The sequence below is a fragment of the Podarcis vaucheri genome (assembly GCF_965113315.1).
Source record: "Podarcis vaucheri genome assembly, chromosome: 9".
Lineage (NCBI taxonomy): Eukaryota > Metazoa > Chordata > Lepidosauria > Squamata > Lacertidae > Podarcis > Podarcis vaucheri.
Genome location: NC_138767.1, coordinates 42,464,622 through 42,484,782, shown reverse-complemented (window position 1 = coordinate 42,484,782; position 20,161 = coordinate 42,464,622). Strand labels below are relative to the sequence as shown.

At 37.6% G+C, this 20,161-nt stretch overlaps 1 protein-coding gene across 1 annotated transcript in view; it reads left to right on the top strand.

Moving 5' to 3' along the window:
- The window catches only part of PDGFC (platelet derived growth factor C), a 105,286-nt gene that overhangs the window by 74,048 nt on the left and 11,077 nt on the right, over positions 1–20,161 (top strand). Inside the window, exons 3-4 of the mRNA XM_082237279.1 lie at positions 1,766–1,946; positions 17,193–17,394. Coding sequence (XP_082093405.1) covers positions 1,766–1,946; positions 17,193–17,394 — 383 coding nt within the window. The remainder of the gene's footprint in view (positions 1–1,765; positions 1,947–17,192; positions 17,395–20,161) is intronic.

The following is a 20,161-nucleotide window of genomic DNA, read 5'->3' as shown; positions in this document are numbered from 1 at the left end:
TAGCAAACTGCTTTATACCAAGTCAGATTATTGTCTATGTAGTCAACTACTCTAATTCAGGTGGAGGTATTTCCAGTCCCACTACCTGAGATTCTTTTCCAGGTGGAGTTGTGTAAATTGAGCCTAGAACCTTGTGTATGCAAAGTATCTACTCGACCATCCCCACATGCTGTGGCAGAATTCCTTTGTCTTATCTAATATTATTCCCAGCCCCATCCAAGTGGACAGGAGAACTGTTCTGCAAGTCTTTCCCCTCTCTTTGGAAGAGAGAAAACACAAAAATGGAATCCTCAGTTTAGTTGCATTTTATTTATTCAGAGTTGTTTAAAAACAAAATTACAGCTTTGCTTACTAAGTTTTTTAAAATAACTCAAGGCAGTTTACAAAATACAAATATTAAAACAACCAAGAACAAATCCATTAAAAGAATATAAGCTACAATCAGCGGAGGAAAAGATAAACTACAAACATAAGCAAAAAATAAATAAATAAAAAAGCAAGAATGAATAACAGGGTAAATATCCATAATGATAGCCATAACAAAAACAAGGCTAAACTAAAGACAGAAGCAAATTCAGTTTAACAGTCACCCAAAAGTGTCAGCATTTCATCTGGTACTAAAACTGTGTAGTAAAGTAAAGTAAAGTAAAGGGACCCCTGACCATTAGGTCCAGTCGTGACCGACTGGGGTTGCGGCGCTCATCTCGCTTTATTGGCTGAGGGAGCCGGTGTACAGCTTCCGGGTCATGTGGCCAGCATGACTAAGCCGCCTCTGGCGAACCAGAATAGTGCACGGAAACACCATTTACTTTCCCGCCAGAGCGGTACCTATTTATCTACTTGCACTTTGACCTGCTTTCGAACTGCTAGGTTAGCAGGAGCAGGGACCAAGCAATGGAAGCTCACCCCATCATGGGGATTCGAACTGCCGACCTTCTGATCAGCAAGTCCTAGGCTCTGTGGTTTAACCCACAGCGCCACCCGTGTCCTTAAAAACTGTGTAGTAGTTGAACACAAATCCTGTGGACAGCATTGCACATCTGGAGGATGCACCTGTAGCAAGATTTCTAGTGTTGAAAGCAGGGCATGAGGTGATGCAGTGAGGTGTCCCAAGCCATCTAAGGCCCTTTAATGGAAACCTGAAACAAGCAGGTAGCTAATGTAGAACAACAACAACAACAACAACAACAAATGGGCTGATGTGCTCTAACCCAACCAAGCAGCTCTAGCCAACAACTTGGCAGCAGAAATGTGTACAAGTTCCAAGTTTATGGGCACTTTTCAGTAGTGGACCCTACAGTAGCTAGGACCACACAGTAATAAAGCATGGAGGTGATTAAAGGCTGTATGGTGATTAAAGCCAGTGTGGTGTAGTGGTTAAGAGCGGTAGTCTCGTAATCTGGGGAACTGGGTTCGCGTCTCCGCTCCTCCACATGCAGCTGCTGGGTGACCTTGGGCCAGTCACACTTCTTTGAAGTCTCTCAGCCTCACTCACCTCACAGAGTGTTTCTTGTGGGGGAGGAAGGGAAAGGGGAATCTTAGCTGCTTTCAGACTCCTTAGGGTGGTGATAAAGCGGGATATCAAATCCAAACTCTTCTTCTCTTCTTCTGTATGACTCTGGTGAGATAAGATCCAACTTTCCCAGGAAAAGGGAGTAGTGTGTTTTATTGTTAGCTTATGTATTTCTTCTTATATAATTCTGTCGTATAAAGATTATATAGAAAGTAAATCACCAAGTGAACAGTGTCTATTTTTTCGTTGTAGATATGACTTTGTAGAAGTTGAAGAGCCCAGCGATGGCACTATTTTAGGACGGTGGTGTGGCTCCACTACCGTTCCAGGAAAACAGATTTCCAAAGGAAACCAGATCAGAATACGATTCGTTTCTGATGAATATTTTCCTTCTGAACCTGGATTCTGTATCCATTATACTCTCCTCGTACCAGTAAGTATTTCTACCCTCTTGTATTTCTAGCTCTTAGACTTCCAAGATGTAATGATAAAGAAAAATAATAAGAAGTGTAACAATATGTTATATGCTGTATAATGTTTCTTGTAATCCGCTTAGAAGTGCTTCTGCCTCAGGAATGGGGCAGAAGCTGGAGTAATTTTACAAGGAGGGACTTGAATGGAAAAAACAACAAATTTGAGAACTGCTGTAAAGATAAAATTGTTAAGAGCAGAGCAATCAAAAATGACAGGAGGAGGGAAAATGAATGGCAGGCAAACCTTTTCCTATCCCCTGCTAGACTCATGTTAGCAGAGCAAAAAATTAGGTGGCGTGTGTGTGTGATGCTCTGCAGTCTAGGTTTTTATTTTTTTGAGAGCCAGTTTCACTGAAAGGGTGTAAACTACAGTATCTCCAGCCTCGCATTCTATGCTCCCCATTCCAGGGAGAGCTATGAATCTTTCTCTAGGCATGGCTCTGGAATGCACCCTCTTTGTTCTCTCCACCCTGTCCAAAGTCAGACCTCCAACAGTAGAGGGGAACTGGTGGTGGACCTTTCTATAGCTTCACATAGCAGGCATCTTACACTGGATCTCCATTTCAGAGGACACACCCCTCTCTCTCTGAGAGGAGGTTCTGATGGATCCTATGGCCTCTAGGATATGCATCCCACACAGGAACCACAGAATTATGATGAAAGAGAGCTGAAGTGTGTTTGAAACATTTTTTCATTTTCAATTTTTACAAACATTTTAGACAAAAAGAACAAAATCATTTCAAATTTCATGATTATATCAATCCTGCTAATGTTTTAATTTGTTTACAATATGTCCTTAAATAATAAATAAACTTTCCCCATTCTATTTTTAAAAGTCTTTCTTCTTGATTTCTTATTCTTCCGATGAGTTTTGCCATTTCTGCATATTCCATTAGCTGCCAATCTTCCTTAATCGGAACTGTTTCTTCCTTCCATCTTTGGGCAGAAATCATTCAAGCAGCTGTGGTAGCATACATAAACAATCCCCCCCCCCCCGTTCAGTAGGTACATCCCTACCCATTATACCTAAAAGAAAAGTTTCTGGTTTTCTCACAAAATGAATCTTCAACATTTTCTTCACCACATTATAAAGTGTTTGAAACATATTTTGTGTTGGTCATATAAAAAGGTTAAAGAGTATTGGGAAATGATTTATGATGAGATGAAAAAAATGTTTAATATAACTTTCCCAAAAAGCCCAGAGGCATTATTGTTAGGATTAGTTCAGGCAGAAGTTCCCAGGTGTTAGAAAAACTTATTTATGTGTGCAACAATAGTGGCTCTAGTTTTGTTAGCCCCAAAATGGGAAGTGCGGGAGGTCCCTTGTAAGGAGGACTGGCCACTTAAGATGATAGAATATATGGAACTAGCAGGTCTAGCGTACAGAATAAGAGAGCAAGAAGAACATGTATTTAAAGAGGAGTGGGAATCTTTTTTTGAGTATGTGGAAAATAACTGTACACAGTTGAAAATGCTGGCAGCCTTAAGATAAACCCTACTGTGTAATTAATATTTGAGTGTTGTACGATTGGAGAACTGACTAAAATTGTCATATTAAAATATGCAGGTGTAATAGACAAACAAAATGAACCATGGGAGGGGAATGAGGGAAGTCACTGATTATATGATATTATGTAAAATGTTTATTTTGAAATGTTAAACTGAAGTCAATAACATATTTTTTTTTAAAGAAACACATTTTAATGAATTGTCCCTAAGTGGTAAAACATCACTTCCTGCTTAAATTCTTGAAGATGAAAAGACAGAATAGATTGAGAGAAAATAGACTAAAGACAAACTAAGAAAAATGAAATTGAACAGTGTGCATTTTTATTTGTTATTGGAGACCACACACAGTGAAAAGAACATCTTCCACCACTTTCAGAACTGGAAAGTGTAGGTTTTTTTAAAAAAGAAAAGTATCTGCTACAATATTTTTAATTTTAGTAAACTGTTATTGAAGAACAACTTCAAAGTCCATTAAGCATCTGAAGGATAATTGGTAAATCAGCCAACTTAGTGCAGACAGAAGGAAAATGAGCAGAGCAGAGGTCACTAAATTTTGGTCATTATTTTGCAACAATATTTCATTGCTTTCTCCTCTAAGCATTTACACTTATAAGGAAACCCACCTGATCTAAGAATATTGACATTCATAATAATATTGTGAATAAATGAGAAATAGAAACGTTTTATTTTCTACCACAAGCTCATCCTAGCATTTCATTGGTAATGCATTCCTGAAAACATCACTTCGAATATAAAGGTCTTTGGAAACATTATTTTATATACTGACAAAAAATATGGTGACATATTACCCATCTTTGGATCCACGCAATCATTTTAAGGCTTGGGGTACATAATAGCATTAGTGTACATAGGTTCCCTCGGTATGCAAGGAAGGAAGTGACTTGCCAAAAAATTACTTTAAGAAAGTCTAGCCCAAGTCTCTTCGATACTGATATGATTTACATAGCAACAGTATGCTATGTAAACAGACGTGATAAAAAATTCCAATTTGGGTCTGGGTAATATTCCTTCTAGCGACTTGTTTAGTTTAAATTATGTCAGTTACAAGCTTGGCATAGAACACCCACCCAAGTGTAGTAAAGTCTATTGTTACTTGGGTGGGGGGGAGCGGGTGAATGGGACACTTGATGCCTGAAGTGCCATTAAGGAATGCATGACTGATTGCCAAAGGAGTTATTAATTATTCGGGGCACTGAGAACAAAGCAGCTCCAGTTGAAGCTGAAGTTGGGGGGGTGGCTAGATCCCCCCCCCAGTCTATCTTGGCACCTGGTAGTACGTCATTTGTCATTCAAGATCATGCCAAATTTTCTTTACAAGAAACTCACTTTACCCCTCTTGCATGGAAGCTGAGATGGAAGATGGAAATCCAAGAAGCTTCTGAATGACCAACCTAGTTTGAAATGTATTTTCTGAAATGTTTTGAGCTTTGTATATGTACCAGACATTCACTTAGAAAGATAGCAATTTGCGCTGGGTTGTTATTATTGGCTTAAGAAACATTTCTCAGCCTGAGGCAACTGGAGCTGTAGTTTAATGCAGATATTCAGTATAAAGCTAATTAGTCACTCCTTACTACTAGAACTTAAGGCAGTGGAACTGTCTTCTTTCTAAAAAGAAAATATTTGCCTTAAAGATATACACTTCTTCATTAAACAACTTTTATTTGCATTTTTATCAGTTTTGCATTTTTATCAGTTTATATGCCATATGCCATTGTGAATTCATTGTGAATTCATGTGATTTGCCAAGTCTAATAAACACAGACATGGTATATGCATTTTCCTCATGTTTTTAATAAGTTGATTAGATGTATCAGTCTGATATTATATAATATTTCTAGTCCAATTCACACACACACGGCTATTACCCAAGGGCAAGAGCTCTAATTAGTGCCAAAGGGAGCATCCATTTCCATGACTAATAATAAACAAGGAAGGAATAAATTTGTTGGGATTATGGTTCACAAGCAAAGCATTAAACCATCCCTCACTACTGTAATCCCAATGAAAATTGGGGGATGGGCTACTAGGAATTCTAAAAAGCATCCCTGATGTACTTTAGAGTTATGTGTTCAGTGCTATGAGAGCAGGGATGTAAGCATAATAGAACATGTTCAATATTTGTTAAAATGGCTCTGAACACAGATATTTTTTACGTAGCTCTAGCAGACTTGTCTATGAAAATAGATTAATATTTCATAACATGTTTTTATAATACATTATAGAGATTTCTTCTTATGAAATACGAGGGTGTTTTGAAAAAGCAAAAAAAAAAAAAAGTGTTTAAACTCCAAGGACATGTCTCAGCCAAGAATGTCTCTTCTGTTTGGTTCAGTAATTCCCTGATTATTCTACATGAAATATGAATCAGTAGAAATTATTTTAATTGCTTATTTTTACACAATTCATTTTTGAAACGTAGTACTTTGTTGGTATGAAAATCTGTCGTTCTTTTTTTTTTAAAAAAAATATTTTTTATTGGTTTTACAAAATTTTTTAAACAATACAAACATATAAAAAGACATACAAACATGTATAATTTCATAACCTTTTTTTCATAAACCTCGTTTCTCAGACTCCCCCATACCTCCCCTTCCTGCATCCCAATGTCCAAAATTATTTCAGCAACTTCTAAATAATTTTATCAAACATATGTCTTCCTAATCTTTCCTTCAACCTAACCTTATATCGCTGTAATCTCCCTTTCTTTCTCAAAACCTCGGCATTTTAGCTAGAAAATCTGTCGTTCTTTTAGGAAGAAAACAATTGTGTTACTACAATATATTGAGAGGTATTTGTAAAAGTTGTAGTAACAAAATTGTTTTCTTCCTAGAAAAAAGGGGGTGGCTAACCTGTGCCCCCACCAGCTGTTCCTGGGTTACATCTGCCATAATGCTATACCACTGGCCATGATAGCTGGGGCTGGTGGAATTTGAAGCCCAACAATACCTGGAAGGCCGCAGGTTAGTAACTACTTCTCTAGATAATATTAACTCTACTGAGCTTTTGTGCTACCTGCTGTGATCAACAAGATCAAAATTAGCCAGTCTTAGCCCACCTCATAGCAATTGTCACAACTTGGCGGGGATAAAGAATTGAGTTGGATCCTTAGCCTGTTGGGTACCCCACTAAAGGGGCCCGGAAAGGGGTGTCTTTTTCTAGGAGTCCACATGAGGACTGATGGGCCATAGTAGCCTTCCAAATGGGATTCTGATGGGATTGCCCCATTGATGTATGTCATAGAGCAAGTGTCAGTCCAGGATTGACCCAGCCTTTTTTTTAATCAACCAGCCAGATACATTGATGCCACATACATTCCTAGTGTCTTTGCCAAAGCCTACTTAAATCTGTAATCAATAATAGTTGTGACCTATTTCATCCAGTACTGATCTCCTGTCTCTTATTTCTTCCCTTGGCCTGGTTCTGCAAGATATTGTTGTATCTTTAGTGTTACAAGCAAAGGTGCTCAGTTCCCCAGTGTATTTTGTGTGAGTTTTATAATTTTATTTTATTTTATGTACATTTACTTTTTTACTTCTTGTCCTTGATCAAGTTCTGTATATGCTGCTAGACCATTGATTTTATGATTAATTTAATTATACACTTATTTTTTTAAAGTCTTTAAGGCACTTCTGAAGTTGAAATATTTATTTATTTAAAATACTTTTATAAGCCCCTTTAATAAAAAAAAAATTCAGTAGGTGGTTTGCATAAAATTAAAAAGAAAAAATACCTTAAAGAAATAAATGGGTTCAACTAACACAAGACCAGATATTGGGACTGATGAGGGAAGGAGTATGCCTTGAGGTATTCAGTGAAGGAGAAAGTTTTACTAGGCGACTCATTGCTTTATAAAATTTTATACATTACAGAACATGTTATGACCTGAATGGGGGGAAATGGCACTAGCATTAAAGTCTCCAACTCTCTTGGAGCATATGCCTTAAAGGTCATTAGGAATAAATCTGTGGGTATACTGAATGTATAAGTAATTTTTGTGGTGGAAAAAAAAGTTTTAACTTGAAAGCTGAGACAGAAGGATAACCAGAAGTAGATCAGTTAATTTTGTAACGCAGTTGCCATTTGTTTTTGAGGGGGTTTTTAAGCTCTCACCCAGGTTATTTGTTTCTCATTTTGGTCATAATAATGCTAAGTTTGTTCAGAAAATATGTGGTAATAATTCGTTTCTATTCCAGGCCAATCATTGTTCAACTTTATTGGCAAAAATAAGAACCAGCAGGGATAGTTCATTAAAACCTCAGAGCAGTATATAGTAAATAGTCTATAAAACCATCTGACTTGTTGGTTTAGGAGTCTCATTCTCACTTAGGTCATGAGAACATTGGCTCAAATGCCATGCAAGGCCTGTCCCAATAGTGGTTAGATAAAGATACTTTCAAAAATCCAAAGAGTCTTCTACTGCCTTCCTTTGCAAGTAATTTCGATTGGGACAATACAGGGGTATGTGGTGGCAGGCACTGTAGGCCTTGATGAAGCATCTTTTTCCTGCCAGGGGTAGCAGTACAGCTACCAGTCTGAGAATATGTAGGGAGAAACAAACATTTGAGCTTGCTTCTCAGAATCTCAAAAAAAAACTGTGAGAACAGAAGCCTAGGGAACTAATGTGACCATGTGCAGTGGAGAGTGATTCAGTAGAGAAGGGAGTAGGTAACAGTATTCTTGTGTTGGCCAACTGTGGTATGTGAAATACGTGTGAGTACTGCATATCCATAATGTGAATTAACACATCTAGTCTACTGAGGATCCAAAACTGTTTTAAACTATCTGAAAAATACATGTATGTTTTTAGAAGCAGTGTTTTAACCCACCTCAGTGTAGGAGAGAGACGCATACTGGGTTGCATGGAAGTAGGCCATAGGAAGCCATATCACTAGGGGTGTACTACTATGCTTAGAATTAATTGCCAAACCACTAGAAACATTTGGCTTTTACAGCCAAACGGGGAGGGAGTAGGGACCAAACAGAAAAAGTCTTCCATGAACGATGATCAAGAATAGTTTCTGAATGAAAATATGTCATGACCCAGACCCTTATTGCTCAAGACTTCATAAATTGTTTTTCTTTTCCCGCCTAGGAAGGCAAACACAATGACATTCAAATTAATCTTTTAAACAAAGTCCTTTGTGTGTTTCCTTTCAAACTTTTTCAGTAGTCCCCAGATCCTTTTAAACTTCTTGTCCTTTCATGCTGTAAAGATAGCTGGAGAAGGGTAGGAGACTTGGGCTTTGCACCTTTTCTCCTGCTTTGACACAGTGGCTGATCTGAAGTCCCATATCCTTGCCTAAGAGTTCCTGAATATTATTGTTAATCTGCACTATGTTACATCACCCAGAACATTAATTCTGAGCTGATTTTTTATTGTTTTCCAGTTAGTCTTTCAATTCTGTTAGTATAAGATTTGCTAGTTTAGCAGCTAAAGTTCAAAATAAGTGTGAAATGAAGCAAATTGGCACAGGAGATAGCTAAATGCTTTGATTACATATGATTTACATATATGCTTTTTATGATACTAGAAATCCAGGTTATCCATGTAATGTATTGGTAGTAGGTTCAAGGGAGGCAAAAAGAGAGTCTTGAGTGAAGAATTAACTTACAAAATTCATTTCCACTGCGTGCTCTGATTTCAGTTCCAAATGTGGCTCTGAAAAAATATTAGAGAAATTAATAGTGGATAATTGAAAGAGTGGATACAGAGAAACGCTCCTAAATCATATGTAACTAGGAACTTGTGATCAGCCAATGGAGTTGGTAGGAGGAGAAGAGAGGGATAATATAATACATGGAATTCACTGTAATTTAGATTGTTTTTTGGGGGGAAACAGCAGGCAAACTTGTGGAAGATAGATCTAACAGTGGCTATGAACCATTTTGGTGAAACCTCAATGCACAGTAGCAGATGTTGAAACAAATGGAGGCTGTTCTTCCTTTCATGTGTTATGTACAATAGACATATATATGGTTATCTGTCCTGGAAATGAAAGTCTTATAGAGAGTTCCACTGGCTATGGAATTCCCTTTGACTAATTTCTTCCACCAAGTAAATACATACTTTTTATCCTGGGCCTTTGGATGAAATCAGCTGATGCTCTTTAATGTTTCAGGGCTTTTTTTCCTGCACTGCTGCACTACACTTTTATTTATTTATTTACCAAATAACAGACCACCATTCATCACACAGAGTTACCTCAGGGTTGTTTCCAACAAACATATTCCATTCCTAAAGCAACAGTAACACACAATACAGTACTTGAAAACCAATCATTATTTTAAAAACAAAAACAAATAAAAGTGTGGTTTCAAGAATCTCAGTACAGTAGTTCTAGAAAGTACACCAAAGATCAAATATAGTTCATAAACCATTTGTCGCCTGCTCCCTGATACAGTTCTGTGAAGTGGATTTCACAAATAGATTTACGGTTAGAGCTGATTAATGCCTAACTCGACATATAGTGGCTCTCTTAGAAGGATGTGCCAAGTGCAATTAATTTTCAATTTTATGTTGAGATGAGTGCTCAGAGATGACTGCATCCTTCCTGTGGTATATGATACATTGATCACTCTCTCCCAGTGGCACTGCAAAGTAATCAGTTCACAAGCAGGCTGCTATGTGAAATCTGAGAAAGACAAACATGTTCTCAGACTCCAAGCACATTGCAGCTAGCCACTTACTTTTGGTTTAGCTTTGATAAAGTTTCCCATATTTTGATTCATATGAGTAGTTTTTTTTAAAGCTCTTGAAAAGAAAGCATCCTTTAATTGTGGCTGACCACATCCCCATCATATAAGTACGCAAAGACTTTGTTACTACTGGGTACAGCTCATTTATAGCCTTTTAGGATAATAAAGTGGTATCTCGGATTGTTTGTTCTGGTAAGCTTTTAAATGTTCTCTGTGAAATAGAGATAAAGATTTATATTTATAAACTTTTCTGCCTCAGCTGTATGTTTCCCCCCCTCTCTCTCATAATACATACCTATGTTAGCTAAAGCTGTAGCCCAGGAATTAGCATCATGAAGACACTGTCTACAAAAGTTCTATACAAACCTCTGCATTCTTAATATACTTCCCTGAGACTGGTATAAAATGTGTTATTTTAAAAGCAAATGTCAAATTCTCCTTCTTTGAACTTTTCATTCCAAAGCTTCCCAAAGTACTTAATGCAAAATGGGTGCAATGAGTATTGGCTAATTGTCTTTATTTCTTCAAAATTTACAAAGTTTGTTAAAAAAAAGGGAGGGACCCAAGGAAGAGGCAGGTGATAAGAGATAACTGATTTGTTAATTGGTTAAAGGCAAGGAAGGAAGTTGCAGCAGAAACCTGTAGGGCTGGTACACAGAAGGAAGAGGAGTCTAGAAAAGGGAAGTCCTTGCTTGACCTCTCTTAATTTACTAGTCGATGAACATTTTAAAATGAAAGTTCTTCCTTCCACTATGTTAATAAAATATGTTTAAAAAGAGAGAAAATGCATCTTTATTTTATGAATCGGGATGTTGAAGTGTGTGCTACATTATTGAGGAGAATTATTGTGGCTTCAGCCCCTTTTCATGAAAACCGCTGCTCAGAACAAGCTTGACGACAACCGACTATTAAATGCCAAGTAGGTCAATAGACAGTAGTTTGGAGGAAAGTGGAAAGCACTTTGCACATGCTCATAAGTACTGCCCCCCGTTCCAGAACTCAGCGCTGATGTTGAAAACAGATTTCTGAGCTGAGGTTTATTGAGCCTTAGCATAAATTAAGTCTAGGAAATGTTTGGGATGGAGAACTTTTGCTATAGCAAGAAGGAGGGGCAGCTGTGAAAGAAAAAAAAAGTTTTGTTTTCTGCTAGGAAAGTGAAAGGGAAGCATTGAATGGCTTGTTTATGTTGGGAAAAGAATTTATGTGTTAATGGTAATAGAGATGGGGCTGGTATCTAAAGATATGTTCTGGGCCTGAGATGTGTGTGTATAAATGGCATGTTTCCTGAGTGCAGTTGCTGCACATTTTATCCCAATGATTTGGCATTAATCCTGTTTTTTATTCCGTCCATACTTTGCTTCTTTGTAATTATTCTTATTTGAGCAAATAGTTGATGGCTTTACAAATACTTTAAGAAAGTACTTTTAGTTTTCCTTAGTTCCTTGGGTTGTTAGCCTTCTTACCAACAACATTGGTAACAAAATTCTCCTGCATGGGTTTGGATTAAGAGGTGATTGTCTAGATATGTTTCATTGCCTGAGCATAGACAGCTGGAGCTTTCTGCTTAGACACCAGTCCAGAATTTGTTTAAAATCTATTTATGAGGTTGACGCCACCATCTTAATGGGATGTGATTTACATGGCTATAACAGCCTGTTTATCCCCTCCCCAAGTGAAATAAGAATTTTGTGCTCAAACTGCATGTTAATTCTTGTATGCATAGATATATAATGATTTCTAATGAAAAAGATGGTATCTGGCTTGGTTTAAGATATGAGATCACAATTTACTGGAACCTCTTTAGAACTTTGAGTGAACTGTACTTGACAGTGCCAAGGCTTGTTAGGATACATTTTATAAGCATCGAATTCCTGCAGTTTCAACCTTGTCACATATTTTATTTCTAGGTTATCCTTTCACTTTGTTACTTAGAATAAGTGTGCATTTTCTGTAAAGATCCTCCATATTCCATTATAAAAGCACAACATATATCCAGTCTTCCCTCCTTCCATCACTCTTACTTAAAAGGAATAGCATAAAGCAACTCCTTATTGCAAGCTTTTCTAAATGAAATGTTTTAGTTAGTTGTGAGTATAAAAAACCCCATGTTAAATAAATTATTCCAGGGCATTAGTGTGTCCAGCAATGTTGTTCCTGCCAGAAACACCAGTTCTCAATCTTCTTAAAATATTTAACATTCAGATTAATGCATAAAGCTTTGGTATAGCTAAATAGGAATATAGATATGTTTCATTAAGATGAACTTGGAAGACACTCCCCCCCCTCGCCATGCTGAATTAATATTTCTTACTGTATAAAAGTACAGTAAGCGCAATAAACATTCCTAACTAACCATGCTGGAGTTATGTGCTGGGTGAAAAGGCATCTTATCAGTTTTTAACTTGCTGTATATATTTGGCTTAGGAAAGCTGAGCCTTTTTTTCTTTTTGAAGTTCAGAGACTAAAATATTTTGCATGTGTTGCTAGGACACACAAGGTAAACTTACATTCTCTGAGAAGAGTATGTGTACGTCTGGAGCGCGAAAGAACGACTCACTGTAAATGAGAAATATTTGAATTTATATTGGCAAGAAAATAGCTAATATATGGCCATGTACTTACCAGAAGATAAGCAAAACTGTTTTGAAAGCAGTAATAATTCAGATATTATTAGCTGCAAATAGAAAATTGGGCTCTTTCATTAAAGAATAAATATATATTTATTAAGTAATTAATTTTTGCAATTTACTGTTGAAGAACTTCTTGGTGATAAAAAGCTTAAATGAAAAATGGCAGGAAGCATCTTTGTTAATTCAGTCCTACAACACTGACATATTTCTTCAAGTCTATTTTTGGCCATGATCACATCAATCTCTTTTCAATGAAGCCACTGAAATTTGACTTTAGGCAGCACTGCTTCCTATTTGTATCTTTTTTACACTAGTTTGTGTGTCAGTTTCAGAACTACATATTACCACCTTACAGAGAAATTAAATACATGTCTATTGAGAATTGAGCTTCATTGAATTCAATGGGACTTGCTTCCAGGTGAGGATAGCAGCCGGGATCACATAGATCAAATTCTCAGCTTGCAGGATTATATGCTGAGAAACTCTTTTCGTACACACTTTGCCAACATCTAGGTATGCTACTGAGTGGTTCTTTCCAGATTGAAAAGCCAATTTTTACTATTATAAATATATTACATTCATTTATTATTTGCTGCAGATAAAATATATTGGCATGATTTCACAGTAAAAATATCAACCATAAAACCTTTTTAAAAATCATATGTAAAAATAAATGAAATGAAATCCAGTACAGATACAGGCTGAAATAAAGATCTCCACTTAAGACTTGTTGAACACGGAGGGTCTTCATTAGGTACCAAAAAGCAATAGAGACACCTCCTGTTTGATATATAGCAAGGAGTTCCAAAGAGCAGGTGCTGCCACAATAAAGGCTCAGTTCATATATCATAAGGAGCTGACCTACTGTTGAGATGTCATCTGTAGAAGGCTGACTCCTGCAGAGTATAGTGATCAGCTGGGTGTATATGGGGCAAGACCATCTTTTAGCTACCCTAGTCCCAAGCTTTGTAGGGCTTTGTGCACCTACACCTTGAACTTAACTCAGCAGCTAGTTGGCAGCCAATGCACTTCTTTCAGCAGTCACATAACATAGGGGCAATAGTCTGTCCCAGTGAGCAGTTATGCCGCTGTATTTTGCACTAGCTGCAGCTTCTACATTGATCTACTCCAATGTGATGCTGTGCTAGTCCTCACTGGAGACTGCAGTGAATGTAAATATGGCAACAAGATTGTTAGGGAGGCAAGCAACTTTACCCTCAAAGTGCCTTGTAAATGAGTCGCAGGGAGATCTAAAACTCCATTTTCTGGACTAGATGTTAAAACCTGAGCAATACAAAAAGTTCAGCTAGACAGCTACTTGAGTATGCAATGAAGGCAGAGGAGTGGGTTGTAGAGGTGTTACAAAACTAGTCATTGAATCGTAGAATTGTAGAGTTGGATGGGACTATGGGGGTCATTGAGTCCAGGCTCCTGCAATACAGGAATATTATCATCCTTGCATCTCTTTGAAATAAAAAACTAAGTTTCCAAGATACATAGTTGCCTTGTCCTAATAATGTCTTCCAGCATAGTGGTGGTGTCTTCAATATGACTTACAGAATTGGTGGAGTAATGAATTATGTCCTTGTCCTTTGACTGTTTCATTAAAAGCTGCTAATGGCAGAATCTTTATTTGCTCTGAAGGGTTTTCCTGTACAAATAATCAAGACAATCTTTATTTTAATATTTTTGCTCCGTTTAGGTTTTCAGAGCATAGTTTTTATTGCCCTCAATGAAAGCACAAAGGTCTTGCAGGAAAAGGTTTTCTCTGCATTGAAGCCAACTATATTTTGATAGCTTCAAATGTGTGCAGGAAAATGCCGTATAAATAGCAGAACAGGAAATTCCACTTGATCCAATACTAATTGTCATTTTTGGCTTCACTATAAGGCAGCGGCAGACCTAAAGTATTTATACATGACTTATAGTTTGCTCTCCTATTCCCATACAGTACTATGGCGGAGATAAAATATTCGGAACTATCTAGTATTTAAAGATGTTTTAAATGAATGTAAATAGATTTCTGGGTATATATTTTTTATTGCATCCTGCCCTAATTGGCAAAAATCAGGATGCCCTGTTGACTACTGCTTTATTTTCAGTTGCTCTCCTGTAGCCTTTTCTATCACAGGCTTTGCCTCTTTTGCCCCCACAACATACTGAATTGACTCATCCAGTGAGCTTCTTCTCACTATGACCTCCACTACCTGTCTTTTCAGTAATGACAATAACTGAGAATTGTGATCAGATATTTCCCAAACTGTAAAGTGAAACTTAAAGAAAGAAATCGGTCTCCTTCCTGGGCAAGGCTGGATCTTTGAAATTTAGGGGTGCCCACATAAGGCATGCATGTTTGTGTGTAAACAAATATTCAATATCTTCATAAAGGTAAAGGTAAAGGGACCCCTGACCATTAGGTCCAGTCGTGACTGACTCTGGGGTTGCGGTGCTCATCTCTCTTTATTGGCCGAGGGAGCCGGCGTACAGCTTCTGGTTCATGTGGCCAGCATGACTAAGCTGCTTCTGGCGAACCAGAGCAGCACACAGAAATGCCGTTTACTTTCCTGCTGGAGCGGTACCTATTTATCTACTTGCACTTTGATGTGCTTTCAAACTGCTAGGTTGGCAGGAGCAGGGACCGAACAATGGGAGCTCACCCCGTCGCAGGGATTCGAACCGCCGACCTTCTGATCGGCAAGTCCTAGGCTCTGTGGTTTAACCCACAGCGCCACCTGCGTCCCTTAATATCTTCACAGAGTTATGTGAAAATCCTTACAAAGCAATATTCTATATTTAAGAATCCTGAAAGCAGAAACACTGGATTTTTTTCCAAGGCTCAGTGTAGGTGAATCTTCCCAGAATTCAGACATGGCATGTGTATTCTTCAACCTGGAGTTAGGGATTGAGAATTTTCCTTTAGCTGGGCTTGAGCTGGAGCTGGGAGTACAGAAATCAAGCTGCCATTGACCAGGCAAAAATGGATGTCAGGCTCTAACGGTAGAAGTAGCAGTTCTTGTGCTCCAGAACCATGCCTATACCGATGGTTACTTCTGTTGGCAGTAAGAGATTTTGAACAGCTCTTTTGAAACTGGAATGGGGAATCTTGAATGCATATCATTCATAACTGTAATAGCCACGAGCCACGGTTGCTTTCAATTGTTGGTGTTAAGTTGTGGGTGAACATATCAGACGACGCAGCGATTCTTCAAACAGCTCTTCTTTATTCCGAGGCCAGAACAGAACTGAACTGAACTGAAGAGCTCAGTCAGCCTGCTTATATAGAGCTCCAGAACAATGTAACTGTAGCAAATTTCTAAAACTATCCAATCACTGAATGTCACTTTCGATCCTTCATTTGCATAACTATCTACAGTATTCCCCTGCTGGCCCAGGGTGAGAACTTCAGTACATAACAGTTGGCATATTGCAATCTAGGTTTCTATTACTGAGAATATTGTCTCTCTTACTGCTGGTATTTTCATATAATTGCTCAACAAAATATATAGACCAATTCTGCTCACTCATCAAAACAGCTTTTACTAATGCTAAATACATGACAAATGTATGTGTTGGCATTTTTGCAGGGATTAATTGCATGTAATGGAATTATGTTTTTCCTTCAAAGCCTCAGAGTGCCATTAACTTTAATTGTTTACTGACATACCATTTATCATTTTGTGTCAGTCTATTGAGTATATTTGCCAAAGTTGTACAATAGTTTGTTTTATAACCCAGCTTTGGTAAGAGTGAACTGTGTGATGAAAATAAGAAGAAACTGTATGTAATATGCAAAATAAATATGTTGCAATCTTATGCAGATTTATCTAGGAGTAAGCCCCATTGAGAACAGTAAAATGCCTAAGAAAACATGGAGATGATCAGACTAGTCCTAGATTATCACTATTTTTCACTTGACTTTGCATTTATTGACAGCATTTGTATGAAAACTCCCCCCCCCCAAAAAAAAATGTTGTCTGATTGCCTTGTAGAAATTTAAAGACCAAAATACAATATAGAACAATAAAAAAGCATAACAAATGTTATTTCTGGCAGATATATAGCAAAACACAAGCCATAGAATGAAAAGCCCAGGAGTTTTTAAGGTGTTGGTGAATTATAAGCCTTCACCTAGGGGCAAAAAAGATCATAAATATGGTTCTAGGCAAACTTCTCTAGGAAGGCTTTTCCATAGATTAAAGGTATATTGGTCTCAACAGATATCATTGTGTGTGTGTGTGTGTGTGTGAGAGAGAGAGAGAGAGAGAGAGAGAGAGAGAGAGAGAGAGAGAGATTAACTACTATCATTATATGCACCTAAGATGCTTGTTTTTCTCCTTACAACATCAGACAGAATCTGCCAGCCCAACAATATTACCACCTTCAGCTTTACCATTAGAGTTGCTAAACAATGCTGTTGCTGGATTTAGTACTGTGGAGGAACTTATCAAGTACCTTGAACCAGACAGATGGCAATTAGATTTGGAAGACCTGTACAGACCAACCTGGCAGCTCCTTGGAAAAGCATACATTCATGGAAGAAAATCTAGAGGTAACCAGCGGATTTATCTCTTGTGCTTTGTTTTGGCATGCTAATGTTAATCTTTTGTTGGAATTTGCATGAAGTATTCTTTATTTGTATTGATTACAGTTGCACAGTCCTTACCCAGCAGCTGATGCAAGTATTAAAATGCATGCAAGTATTAAATTGCTTTGTGGACTTTCTGGAACTACATTTCTTCTTGTTTTACTCTTTTAACTGAGTGTTCTTGATTCACCAACATTTACTAGAGTGGAGGTTAAACAAATCAGCTCAGTGTGATTGGGAAACTGGGTTATCCTCATATCAAATACCAGTGGACAAGCTAAAATATGTTTTGTATAGGCACAGCAGAGACTAGTTGTGATGATCACTCATAGCTTCTAGTGTGACTGCTGTAGCAAGTAGAAAATAAGATTAAAAAGTGAGCTTTTTGGAAAACAACAGGAGCGGTCCTTTAATGAACATAGTTCTGTCTCATTCAGAATGTCAGCAAATGTATTTGCATTCTTGCCATTTCCTATGTAATCTGTAATAGGTGATGGTCACTGCTTTGCATGGCTTGTTGAAAACCATTTTGTAGTTGAGATCTAGTAGACTGCAATCCTGTACCCACATTGTGGCATAAGCTTCATTGAATTCAGTGGCACTTACTTCCACATATACTGTGATTGTGCTGTGAATGGACTAAATCTCCTGTACTGTGACCCAACTAGGCAACTCTTATGCTCCTAAATGCCAATTAAAGCTCTGTTGACTAGTGAAGCAATTAACCTTTCTGGGGGTAGAAAGGGAGAAAGGTAAAATAACAGCTGCATTAAACCTCAAGGGCAGATTTATTTAGTTCTGCTCTTCTATCTTATCAAAACAATAGTGGGCAATTAAATTGTTTAACCAGTAGAGTTGAATTTTCGTGTTAGAACCTGTTTTCTTACATGAGAGCAGTACTGAAAAAGAGTTTCCTTTCACTTCCCTTTGAATTTAGTATCAGACTAAATCTGATTTAGCTGTTAGGCACTAACTGCTATAATTTTCAATGCATTTGATATTTAATGATAGGGAATAGACAATATTCCTGCCCTTCTCATGCATTATCATAGAGGATAATCAAGCATAACTATGACTGCTTGAATAGTGTTAAATATAGGGTTTTGATAATTGCAAGGATATGCTAAGACTGGATCTAGGCTGAATCTTTCAAGAACCTATTTCATTTGTTTGATTTGATCCCTAGAACACAGCATAGATGTCTGCCTCTGTCCTTTTTTGCTTGCAGCATGTAAAATGTAACTACAGTATCCTATGTGTGGACACGCGATAGGATTTATTAAGATTAGAATATTCATTTTCTGTTTATTTATTTATTAGGATTAGAATATTCATTTTCATCTTTCTATTCCCCTCCCAATATATATATTTTAAAACCTTAGATAAATCAAAATCCCATCACTGGATGGCATCTACACAAAACCAAATCCAGGAAAACTGTGAACACCCCACCCCAACAAAGAAAACACCATCAGCATAAAACTTTTTAAAGAGTTTTAATTGGACACTAAATTAGAATTGCTGTTAAATAAACACATACTGAGTATAGTCATATCCATCTTAAAAGGACCACCCTCAGATTGCATTACGAGAGTATGCAACAGCCTAAGGCAGAAAATGTGTCCCATTGAGATGACATGGTATTTGCTGTAGACATTCATAATTGTTGCAGAAACGCAGTGTTTGGTTTTTAATACCATGTGATGCCTTTTTGAAAAATCTCACTAAAGTGGAAAATGTTATTTAACAGAAAATACAACTTCAGCTTTAAACATTATTGTTTGATATAGTAAATAATTTTATAGCAACTATTGTTGGCAGCAGTGAAAATAAACCTGGATGAATTATACTGGGTGTGTGCACCCATCTTTGTTGCAAATGCTGTAGATTTTGTTAGTTGCTATTATCCAAGCAATGGATTATATTATGATGCTTCTGGCAGAAACCATAACAAGTTCAGGTCCAGACAACATTGTGTTTCCCTAGTTGTGTGTTCAGACCCAGAGACCTCCCCACTAAATAAAGTCACACTTGACTCAAATTTTAGTTTTGGTTTTTTGCAGAATTTAGGCCACAGCTTTCTTGATTACAGAAGGTGAGTGGTTGCATAGGCTCTGATTCAACTAGCTCCCTGCAACCTTTCAGGCAGCTCTGAGGACATGCTGTTTAGCTGTTCTGAATGCACAAGCCAAAACAGGAAGCTCTGGGCACTTGCATGGGTATATAGAGGTCCATCGATCCATTTGGACTGCGCCCCATTGGCCAGATTGAACCCAACATTGAGGGACCTACCAATCACATGTTGTGGCTATCCAATCTTACCTACCCTGGAGTTTGGTCTCCAGGTCTCACTGCAACACATGCCCTCTTTTAGGGAGGACACGATTTATATAAATTCACACAAATACTAATATCAAAATACCTTAATTCTAGCCTTAATAGGAAACCCCTTTTTCATTTTGAATGAAATTTGGATAGGGACAGGAGGGATGGTTTTCTTTCAGATATTGCATGCTTTGTCTAATTCAAAAGTCAGCAATACTCCATGGAACTTGTAAGATAGATGCCCATGGATTCAGACTCTTTACATCCTTTAAATCCTATCAAGGTGGAACGTCCTGTGCCCAGGCACAGATCAGTTGTTACCTCTTTATATCTGGAAGAGTGCCATGGTCATGCTGTACTAAGAGCACAATCCAGGATGCCTGCTTTTGGAAGCCTCCTCCAATTG